This window comes from Hippocampus bargibanti, linkage group LG18 (assembly GCF_051943395.1).
Source record: "Hippocampus bargibanti isolate YZ-2025 linkage group LG18, ASM5194339v1, whole genome shotgun sequence".
Classification (NCBI taxonomy): domain Eukaryota; kingdom Metazoa; phylum Chordata; class Actinopteri; order Syngnathiformes; family Syngnathidae; genus Hippocampus; species Hippocampus bargibanti.
The window spans coordinates 15,216,070-15,228,302 of record NC_142751.1 but is presented as its reverse complement, the minus strand read 5'-3'; the positions used below and the strand labels follow the sequence as shown (position 1 = coordinate 15,228,302).

General features: G+C 41.0%; 1 protein-coding gene across 1 annotated transcript in view; it reads left to right on the top strand.

Annotated features, from left to right (window-relative positions):
- The first annotated feature begins 277 nt into the window (after positions 1-277).
- The window catches only part of LOC148884915 (uncharacterized), a 33,430-nt gene continuing 21,474 nt past the window's right edge, over positions 278-12,233 (top strand). The window contains 12 exon segments of the mRNA XM_089020495.1: positions 278-641; positions 6,354-6,455; positions 7,098-7,196; positions 8,023-8,121; positions 8,615-8,713; positions 8,847-9,032; positions 9,987-10,085; positions 10,216-10,314; positions 10,937-11,035; positions 11,114-11,311; positions 11,388-11,486; positions 11,573-11,671. Coding sequence (XP_088876621.1) covers positions 516-641; positions 6,354-6,455; positions 7,098-7,196; positions 8,023-8,121; positions 8,615-8,713; positions 8,847-9,032; positions 9,987-10,085; positions 10,216-10,314; positions 10,937-11,035; positions 11,114-11,311; positions 11,388-11,486; positions 11,573-11,671 — 1,404 coding nt within the window. The 5' untranslated portion in view covers positions 278-515.

The window sequence follows — 12,233 nt, the reverse complement described above, 5'->3', positions numbered from 1 at the left end:
TAGCTTTCTATGCATTTTTCTTAGTATTCGATTTGAGTTACTTCCGGGGTGAGTGAACGCTGGCGCGTGTGGCTGCCGCTGCTCACCCACAGAAAAACTGATCCTGTGACTGTAAAGTGACCTTGAGAGTTTTGAAAGGCGCTAAGAAATGAAATCTATTATTATTATTATAAATAGGGGACTGCATGCTGTGGGAGCAACGCGGGGGGAGAGAGAGAGAGGGGGGGAGGGTACAGGAGGGGGAGCGATTCAGCGCAGTGCGAGCGACTCGATGAGTGCCTGCATCAGCATCACTAGCTGTAGCATATCGCTGGGAAGATGACGTGTGGCTCCCGTAGCATCTCCATCGGCTAAAAAAAAGGGGGTGAGGGAGGCCAGACAGAAAGCACGCGAATGACGCCGTGGCAAGCCGAAGGGAGCTAGTCGCTAGCTAGCGACGGGGGGCTAAAACGGGGGACCGCCGGTAGCGTCGGAATCAGCAGCGGTGTAGCAGAAGAAACGGCGGCGGCACCGCCATGGCGCAAGCCGCCAAGCAGCTCCGTAAGACCAAGGACCTCGCCGAGGCCGCCGCCCAGGAGCAGCGGGAGAAGGAGGAGGAGAAGATCAAAAAGAGGAACCGATCCAGGGATCGCAGGAGGAAGGTAAGACGGACGGACGGACGGACGGACGGACGGACGTCTCGTCTCCGCCGTTGTCGCACGTTGTTCTGATCCTGGCGTTGTTTTTTCTTTTTCTTTGGTGGCCAGCGTGCGCTCACAGAATTGACCCAGTTGGTCTGCGGGCCTCGGTTGTTGGGTGTGTGTGTGTGTGTGTGTGTGTGTGTGTGTGTGTGTGTGTGTGTGTGTGTGTGTGTGTGTGTGTGTGTGAGACCGTATGATTGTTCTGTGAGCGGAGGTGTGGCTCTTTATGGCACTCCAAGCGTTGTCTTAGTCTTCAATTTGATTGCAATCATGTCTCAATTGCACCCCCTCCCCCTCCCGTGTAGTTTGATGCCCTTCAATGCGTTATTTTATTTTTATTTTTTGCGTCAAACCCCCCCCCCCCCCCCCATATTGCTTCTGCTTCAACGGGGCGAGTGCAAAATGGAGGGAAAGGTGAGAATACTGGAGATGAAATCCCGATCCCGACATGCTGTAGATTTTAGTCAAGAGGAAAATGACAATTTCTCTTGAAATCGTACCCCCCCCCCCACCCACCACCACAATGAGCCCCCAAAAATGATTCATGAGAAGGAATATTGAATCATTGAATGTAGTTCATCCATCGCCTGCTTGCTTGTCAGTTGGATTGCAAGGGCAAATTACCTGGATTTGTATTTTATTTTATTTTATTTTATTTTATTTTATTGTGTTTTATTGTGTTTTGTTTTATTGTGTTTTGTTGTATTTTATTTTATTTTATTTTGTCTTGTTTTATTGTGTTTTATTGTATTTTATTTAGTTTTTTTGTTTTGTTTGATTGTGTTTTATTGTGTTTTGTTTTATTGTTGTTTTTTATTGTTTTATTGTATTTTGTTGTATTGTGTTTTATTTTATTTTATTTTATTTTGTGTTTTATTGTATTTTTTTGTTTTGTTTTATTGTGTTTTAATGTATTTTATTTAGTTTTTTTTGTTTTGTTTGATTGTGTTTTATTGTGTTTTGTTTTATTGTTGTTTTTTATTGTATTTTGTTGTATTGTGTTTTATTTTATTTTATTTTATTTTATCTATATTTAACTCATTCACTGCCATTCACAAATTTATTCGGGAATTGAAAATATAGACGTAAAACGCCATTCCCGAATTTGTTCGGGTTTTGTTTTTTTTTTCTTGCTCGGGTGCTGATAAAGTGCTGGCCAGACCTCAAACAGGTTTTTTTTTCTCCCTTCCACAAGGGGGTAGCATTTCCCTTTTTTTCCCATGTTAGCGCTTTGTTCCAGCTTCAGCTGTTGTTAAAGCGCTATATAAAGCAATATGTATATATTGCATCGTATCTTGGACAAACGTCCTCATTTCAAGCTCGTATAACTCCAGACCCATATCATTTAGGAATTAATCCTTTTTTTCTGAGGAAGAGAGTCGAAGGTGTTTGTTGAAAACAGGCGGTAAGCATGTTGTGTAATCTCTTTTAAATTTTTAGGACATCTTTCCCGGGTGTCATAAATAATGCCGCACCAGATTTTTAGTCCTGCCTCTTCCCCACTTTCGCTTGATGAATTTGGACGTTTATGTTTATTGAAAGATAAAAAGCTCATTTAAATTCACTTTCAGGGTTTTGGCGTGTCAGTTAAATGTAGCGTCACCAGGCTAGCACGATAGCTGTCCATGTTAAGCGCTTTGTTCCAGTTTCAGCTGTTGTTGAGGCGCCATATTAACCAATATGTATTGTATTGTATTGTATTGTATTGTATGCACAGTGTCGTGACAGACCTCAGTAAATTAAATTACATAATAATACATTTCATTTATAAGCGCCTTTCAAAACTCTCAAGGTCACTTTACAGTCACAGGATCTGTGGCTGCCGCTGCTCACCCACAGACAAATCTATCCTGTGACTGTAAAGTGAGCTTGAGAGTTTTGAAAGGCACTTATAAATGAAATGTATTATTATTATTAAAACATCCGCTAGCTGCGTCCCTATGTTCAATATTGACTTTACACAAGGAGCCCCAATGCTAGCAAACAAGCTAGCTACAGTATCGATGAAAAGGTTTCTTCAGCCGTCATCTGTACTTCTCTTTCAAAGAAGGAACTGAAATGACATTTCCATGTACAACGTTCAAAGAAAACTTTTGAAAAGACATCCAACTTACATAATCGGCCCAGATACTGCACGTAGCCCGCGCTAATGATCCATCGCGGATCATTAGCAAAGTCCGATTGAGCGAGCGCTGTTCATTCCAAAAGAATCCCGATAAAGGAGGATGGAAAGCGATACCGCTTGGCACCGTGCCATACGCACCGATTGCCGCACACGCGGTGAACAGACACACTTTGAAATTGTACCGCGGATGATATCACGGAATTAGCGGCGCTAGAGGTCTGCGCGGATCACCTTCAGAAGTCCGGTTAATGCATTGAAACAGCCGCTCACGATTGCATGAAGTGGACTTGATAACACAAGCAGCTTAAAAACATTTGCAATGTGAATGTGAACCGCAATGTGAGCTAACGCTAAAACCGCTAATTTTAGTTTGCATGTCATTTAGCCTCTGAGTATTCAACATTTTGAATGGATTTCGACTTATGACCATTTTGACTTAGGACCGTTTGGTCGGAACGGAACTCGGTCGTAAGTCGGATGTTACCTGTATGCGTGTGTGTGTGTGTGTGTGTGTGTGTGTGTGTGTGTGTGTGTGTGTGTGTGTATGTATTCTCATTTGCGCCCCCCGGTGGGGACATCAACCTGACTGCACGCAGACCGGTGGGGACTCATGTAGCCGTGGGGACCGTGTGTGTGTGTGTGTGTGTGTGTGTGTGTGTGTGTGTGTGTGTGTGTGTTTGTGTGTGTCCTTTGATTACATTGATTAATGTTAATGACCGTTAGTTGTGCTCCATTTGTTACAAATGTTAATTTACCGCTAGTTGTTCCCATTTACCCGCCGTGAACTTGGATCATTTTTGTAACTGTACAATTTGTTATCTCACTCATATTATTCCACCTTCCTGGAAAACTAATTCCTAAGCATTCATGTAACTTTTGACTTCTGAAATACTGACTATGAAGTTGAATCGGACTTGACTGTCATGGCATGCGCTATAAAAATAAAAAAAGATCTCAAAATATACCCGAAAATGACGACAAAGAAAAGCACATTGAAAGCTTTTACGTTGCCTTGCGAGTGAAGCAAGCGAGCGCTAACCGCCGTGAGGCCCATTTATTCGGTAAACAATCAGGTCAGGTCCGGCGGAAACATCCATTATTGCTGCAACCACAGAGGCAGAAACCAAGTATTCCAATAAATGTAACTCTGTTTTACTAGGACAGCCTGCTGGTAATAAAATAGAATAACGCTTGCATGAACACAACATGTCGTTAGCTAACTAGCTAATAACTCAAGACCTCGGCGTCAGCCTGTTATAAAGAAAAGGGCTTTGGGCCAAGTCCGGACCCATATTCTCGAAATTGATCATGGCAATCTGATTTTTGCCTAAAGTCTGCAAGGTTTAGATCATTGGTGTGAAAGTCAAGGCTCGCGGGCCATATCTGGGCCGCCACATTTTATTCGGTCCGTGAAAGCAAATCAAGCTCTGTGTAAGCTCTCAGTCGTACAGGAATGGTCCATCGATGAAAAGGTTTCTTCCGCCGTCATCTGTACTCCTTTGAAGGTGTCGGACGTTTCGCTTCTTATCCAAGAAGCTTCGTCAGCAAACGGTCAAATTGAACCATTACGGTGGGGTGAGGTTCAATTTGGATCGTTCGTACAATAGACTGCTTAGGCAACATAGGCTTAGTTATGCTGATGAGGTGATACCAGGGCAAATTGGGCAATCAGGCCAGTCGTCAGTCAGGACAATAGAAGCAATCAGTGGAGGGATGTATAATCATCAAGTTAGAAAAAGCACAATTTGATTGTAACGGCTTGCAGTGGCCTGAAAGGGGCTATAAATATTTCACATGTTCCGCTTTAGCGCAGGCAGCGAAGAGACAACTGGGAAGGTCCTCGTTTTCATCTGTCCCGTCATCGTTTCGCAGGCAACCTGAAATTCGGCACTCTGCAAAGTCAATTACACCTAAAAAAAAAAGCCTTTTGTTTTCAAACGGTGAGAGGTTGACCCAGTCGGAATCGTCGCAACAATCCGATGGCTAATAGATGGATAAATGGCTAATAGATGGATAGATATCTAATAGATGGATAGATAGCTAATGGATGGATAGATAGCTAATGGATGGATAGCTAATAGATCGATAGCTGATAGATGGCTAATCGATGGCTAATAGATGCTAATCGATGGCTAATAGATGGCTTGATAGCTAGATTGCTATATAACTAATAGATCTAAGAGCTACATAGCTAGCTAGCTAGTCATGTGCCGCGATGTGGATAATTTAATTAGTAGTCTGACTCAATGAGCCACCCCCTATATTTTCTAAAATGGCGACAAACAAATTGCAAATAATAATAATAATAATAATAATAATAATCCATTCCATGACGGATTCCATCGCAAATTCTTTGCAGACCACGTCAACATGGTCTATTTATGACGCTAACTAGCTTGCAACAAAGAATCCGGAGCGCTACTCACTATCAGTACGTCATCCATCCATTGAAGCTTGAGCAGCTGCCGTTCTGCCGAGCCAAGCTATTGATTTTTAATTCTCAGCGGTCATGACTTCATCTCGATATTGATCCATACTACTTTCCTGGATGAAAATGTCTCGTTACGGTCATTTGCTTTGTGAATGGGTGTTATTGTTGTGCGGGGGATGGACTTTGTACGCACATTAAAGGACAACCGACATCAGAAAAACGTTTTATAGCATCTAAAATAGCCAAACCACACAGGCTGATATTTTTAGTCACATGCAAAACACCAATAAAAATGACTTCAAGTGTCCCAAAACTGCCACAAAATAAGCTCAGAACTAGGCAGATTCAGAAAGTCCCGCCCCCTTGTTCGTGACGTCACTCTTGGTCACACACTGCCTTGCTCCAGAATCAAAACAATGGCTTCAGATTTGTTTTTTTGTGACTCATCCAGTTATTAATATAATTCAAATAGTTCTGAAGAGGAAAGCATACATCTTTGCAATCGATTAAGGAATTTATTCCGTGCCATTTTGAGGCAACATTGTGGGGAAATGTATCACAAAAAAAGAGGCAGAAAATGGCGACCAAGCTCCTGTCAGGAATTAACCAGCCAGTTTCCACAGGCTGATAAATTCCTTACATGGAGCTTGCTCACCCTCTTCTGGTGGCTTTTTGGTGCAACATGAGGTTTTCAGACCAAACAAGTACAGCAAAATATATTGACGTGATGGAAGGACTGCTACAATGTGTCTTTTTTTCGGTCAGGGGCGTTCCTTCAGTGACGTTACGTACAGACTCGTCACCGACTCAAAAACAAGACTTCCTGAATATTCAGCAGGAGTCTTAAAACGTATAATATAGCTATATGTGGTGGAATCTTTCTAAAATACGCTCAGTAGAAGTCATTTGAAGCCATTTTACAAATTATGGAGACAACTTCTCCGGAGGCGTCGGTTGTCCTTTAAACTACCATCGACTGCCATTTGAAGTTTGTTTCAAGAATCCTCGAGCGTCGAATTTTGTTCCTTTTTTATTCATTTCTGGGTCTGTTTTTTTTTTTTTTTTGATGATCACAAAGTTTTTATTCCGCTGTTTTGTTTTCTTTTCTTCTTGACAGGCCGACGCAACCACCAGCTTTCTACGCGCCGCTCGCTCAGGCAACCTGGATAAAGCTCTGGATCATATCAAGAATGGAATCGACATCAATATAGCCAATCAAGTAAGCCTATGGAAAAACTAACCATTGGATTGGATTGGATGTATCTTTAAAAAAAATGGTGTCTGTTGTCCTTTAAGTCTTTAGCGGATCATTTAATTGGAACATATCATGTGACATTATATCTGAGAAGGGGAGTATGTGCTCACGGCGACTAATAAAAAAAGATATAAATAAATAAAAAAATAAGAGGAAAGACAATAAATAATTGAAGACTTCTTCATCTTTGTGTCAAGTGGCTGGCATGCATGATTCAGTATTTCGCAATAACATTCTTTTCAATCTTCAAGTTTGGTTTCTTTCATTGGATTGCGTCATCGTGGCAAGCTAACATTAGCCAGCTAACATTCGCCAGCTTCCCCCGATATGTGATTTATCTTCACGCTGTGCACACCAACACGGCTATTAAAACGCACTTTATTTTGCAGCCAGCCGTCTCATTTAAGGGTGGATAAACGTGCAAAAGCGTCAATTAATTTGTGAAGTTAGCACAAGTGATGGATGACCTCGGTGTAATACGATCCGCGATGACATCAATCTTGATTATTAACGGAATAATTCCAGTGGAAGTCCGCATATTTTACCAACGGATACATTTGTAATGCTCTCTTTCAAAGGTATTAAATCCATTTTTTTCCCTCTAAGAACGGACTGAATGGCTTACATCTGGCCTCGAAAGAGGGTCACGTGAAAATGGTCCTGGAGCTCCTTCACTCGGGTATCGAACTCGAAGCCACCACTAAGGTACATTATCTCTTATTTATTGATTGATTGATTGATTGATTTGTGTATTTATTTATTTATTTATTTATGTGTGTGTATTTATTTATTTATGAGACAAGATATATGACGTTTGATGACCACCCCCCTTTGTCGATATGTGTATTTGTCAATTTGTATTAAATAGAGTGAACTAGGAACTAAATAAAAAAACAAATAAGTCATTAGAACAAAAAAGTCCAAAGTAACAAACAAAACCACCACTAAAACATGACTGCAAAGAAAGCAAACCAGACAAGATGAAACAAACCTGAAAGGGTGAAACAAAAAATTCCCTGATACTGAATTGACGTACCGGGAGTCATTTTAACTCATTTACTGCCAGACCTGTGCAAAAAATGTGTCCACTCCAGTGCCAGGATGTTTGTCATTGTCACTTGAAATTCAGGACCCACAGAATATTGAGTTTTAGGACTACATGAACATTCCATTAAGCTTAAAAAAACCTTAGACTGTCTTCTTTCCTCAGAAAAAAAATGTTAATTCATAAATGATATGGATCAGGAGTTATCGGAGCTTGAAATGGGGGCGGCTGTCCAAAATACAAAGCAAAACATACATATTGGTTGATATAGCATTATAACAACAGCTGAAGCTGTAGCAAAGCGCTAACATGGACAAAAGGCAAATACTGCCCCCTCGCGGAAGCGAAAATACATTGCTAGAGGTCTGACCAGCGCTTTATTCGTGAATGGTAGTGAATGAGTTAATCACCAAGACGTGATCTTGCTTCTGCATCTCGTTTTACGGATCCCCCCCCCCCCCCCCCCGCCCCCCGTTTGACCTCCAGAAAGGCAATACTGCTCTCCATATCGCGGCGTTGGCGGGCCAGGAGAAAGTGGTTGCTGAGCTTGTCAACTACGGCGCCAACGTGAACGCTCAATCACATGTGAGTTACACAACAAAATGAAAAACAAATTAAAGTCTGACATTTTTTAATGCCAATTTAAAGGACAACAGACACCATTTTTTTGTTTCCTAACTGACATCAGAAAAACGTTTTCTAGCATGTAAAATACCCAAAACACCAGCTTGATATTTTTAGTCAAATGCAAAACACCAAGAAAAATGACTTAAAAGTGTCCAAAAACGATTTCAAATTGAACCCGGAAGTTGCCAGTTTCAAAAGGTCCCGCCCCCTTGTTCGTGACGTCACACCAGGAATCGTCACCAACTGGAAAACAAGACTTCCTGAATATTCAGCGCGAGTCTTAAATGGTCAAATATAGCTATATGCGGTGGAATTTTTGTTAAATACGGTGGAAGTCATTTGAAGTGATTTTACAAATTATGGACATAACTTGTTGTCCTTTAAATGTGACTATATATATTTCAGTGACATAAAATATCCAATGTTTTTTTGCTGTGTATGTTTTATATAGAAAGGGTTCAGTCCTCTCTACATGGCAGCACAAGAAAATCATCTAGAGGTGGTCAAGTTCCTGCTTGAGAACAGCGCCAATCAGAGTCTCCCCACCGAGGTAGGCGCATTTTTAAAAAATGCGCCTATGGCTAAAGATGTCCACTGAATTTTTTTTGTCACGTTTTCATGATTTTGTTTTTGCTTTCTTGAATGGAAATTGTCGTCAATCTCCATCTTTTTGTGGTCATCAGGACGGTTTCACCCCACTGGCGGTGGCCCTGCAGCAGGGCCACGAAAACGTTGTGGCGTTGCTCATCAACTATGGCACCAAAGGCAAAGTCCGCTTACCCGCACTGCACATCGCGGCGCGGAATGATGACACGCGCACCGCCGCCGTCCTCCTGCAGAACGACCCTAATCCTGACGTCCTCAGCAAGGTCATCTTTTTAAAAAAATTATAAGTAACATCCAAGTTACGACCGGGTTCCGTTCCGAGAAAACGGTCGTAAGTCGAACGGTCATAAATCGAACGGTCCTAAGTCGAAATCCATTCAAAATGGCCGACGTGACATTTACACAACAGGATAGTATAGGATGTCAATCTGTTGTTTTTAAGCAACGTTTTCTATTGAATACTATTATATGCCAAACTGTTTAGAGCTCATTAATAATTTTTTATCACTATTAGTGTCATTTTTTTCATTTAATATTTCATATTATCCATTTTTATTACTGTATAACTGCACCTGTAATGCATACAAAACTGTTTAGTGTACAGTTTTGTCCAGTATTATTATTTATAAGTGTTATACTTACCTTTTCGTGTCGTTTTATCATTTTATATTTTTATTGATTTTTGATTTGATTGATTATTTGATTTTTATGACTGTATAACTGTACCTGCTAGCAGCCAGAAGAGATCACCCGACACACTCGCTCGAACTCAGGCGGACGCCGAAGGAAAAAAAGCAGTGTACAGTACTACAAGACACTGTATCTGCACTCTATAACGACTGTATTGAGTGTAATCACGCAGTGGATTGCTGTGCGAGTGTGTGACGTGCTGGCTGGCCAAAATTGAAGTAAGCGTTGCCGGCTGCTTGCGCGGAAGGAAAAAAAAACTGTACAGTACTACAGGAGACGGTATCTGCACTGCGTAACGACCGAATTGAGAGTAATCACACGAAAAAAAAGACCTGAATTCGCGAATTAACAAATCGTTTTAATGTCATTCCCCATTTTTGGGATGTCTGGAATATAATATTTAATCATTAAAAATAAGAGCCTCAATCAAACATGGCGTAGACAGTGTCATGATCTTTTTTTTAATGAAACATTGAATTCTGAATGATATTTTTCAGTTTTTTTTTCCTATGTCCTTTTCATTGTAGACCGGTTTCACCCCTCTACATATCGCAGCCCACTATGAGAATATGAGCGTGGCCCAACTGCTGCTGAACAGAGGAGCTAACGTACACTTCACCCCGAAGGTCAGCAGATGCAAAGATGCGAGCAAAACGTTTGTTTTCGGCTTGTCTGGAGATATGACAATTTGTCAAGAATATTTTGGTTATGAGTTTGTGTGTATAAATGAGTGAATGTCCATGTGTTTGTCACTAGAATGGCATCACTCCACTTCATATCGCCTCCAGGAGAGGTAATGTGATGATGGTTCGACTCCTGCTGGACAGAGGGGCACAGATCGATGCCAAAACAAAGGTACTGTCACTTTCTTTCTTTTGTTCTTTCGTTTTTTCTTTCTTTCATTTTTTCGTTTTTTTCTTTTTTCGTTTTTCTTTTTTTCAATTTTTCAATTTTTCGTATTTTTTTATTTTTTTATTTATTGATTCGGTGAAATATTTATTTATTTATTTATTTATTTATTTATTTATTTATTTATTTATTTATTTATTTATAAATTGTGCATTTATTTATTTATTTATTTATTTATTTATTTATTCAGCCGTTTATTTATTTATTTGTTTATTTTGTTAGTTATTTGTTCAATCATGCATGTATGTATTTATTATTTATTCAGTCATGTCTTTATTTATTTGTTGATTCAATCATTTTGTGTTTGTGTTTATTTATGTATATGTTTTTTTGTAATTAATTAATTAATGGATGTATTTTTAGATCATTTGCTACTTCCTGTTGCGTTTTTTTTTTTTTTTTTCTGGGCAATGTTTCACCAAAGCCTGCAGATGACTTTCCAAGCATTTATTATAGGCCCCACCTGTCATGGACCTCCTGCTGAGTTGCTTTTTCTACTCAATATTTTTTTCACATCTCTGCTCACAATGTCCTTTTTTTTTTTTTTTTGGCTCGTGTCTGTGTGCAGGATGAATTAACTCCGCTTCACTGTGCAGCGAGAAATGGACACGTTCGCATCATTGAGATCCTGCTGGAACACGGCGCGCCCATCCAAGCTAAAACTAAGGTAGCGTTCATTTTCTTCTCCACTGATGCTAATTTGCCCCAAAATGAGTCTTTTTTTTCTACCCTACCTGCACCCTAGAATGGTCTATCCCCCATCCACATGGCAGCTCAGGGGGATCACATGGACTGCGTGAGACAGCTCCTCCAATACAACGCCGAAATCGATGACATCACGCTGGACCATTTAACCCCTCTTCACGTAGCGGCCCACTGTGGTCACCATCGCATGGCTAAAGTTCTTCTGGATAAGGGGGCCAAAGCTAATGCTCGAGCTTTGGTAATGTTGACTTAGTTCTTCAAAGTGAAAAAACGATGACGCTGGAGATATTTTCCTCATGGATTTTCTCCTCCAGAATGGATTCACACCGCTCCACATTGCATGCAAGAAGAATCATATGCGGTCCATGGATCTGCTGCTCAAGCACTCTGCTTCCTTGGAAGCCGTCACAGAGGTGAGCTTATCTTCTGGATTCTTGTCGTGTAGCACTTTTTGGAAGAAACATGATCCGTATTTCTATGTCCTCCTGCACGTGTGCAGTCGGGCCTCACTCCTCTCCACGTAGCAGCTTTCATGGGTCACCTGAACATAGTGAAGAACCTACTCCAGAGAGGGGCTTCACCAAATGCTTCCAATGTGGTAAGAGCTTCATTTTTACCAGGTGCCAATCGAACCCGCTGTGTCATTCCAAGTACAGTGATACCTCGCTTAAGCTAACGAATTTTTCGCTTTATGAACGTTAAATTGGTGAGAATATAATCTTGGCATACGAACTATTTTTCGGGAAACACACTGAACGCCACAATGAGTGATGTGTCATTCGCGAACGAGCCGGTTCTTGAGGCTCCTGAAATGGCAGCCGGCCCCACCCCCAGTCTTCGGTTAAAGCCGCAGGTGATTGGTCATGATCCGTGGTAAAGGAGGGGGGGGGGGGGGGTTTACAGAAACAGAAACACACACGAAAGGGAGACGACAGAGCTTGAAACAAAAATACAAAAGTGAAATGGGGAGAAAATGGATAGAAAACACAGTGAAATTTGGACGCGTTTCAACTTTATTGATAGTTCAAAGGCAGAGTGTAGACTGCAAGGTTAAAATATCCCATCAATCAGGCTCCACAAATAACCCGCACAAGCCATCTGTACAATTTGACGAAAACATACAAGCAAGGGAACCAGCTATTTATGAAGTTTCTAGTGTG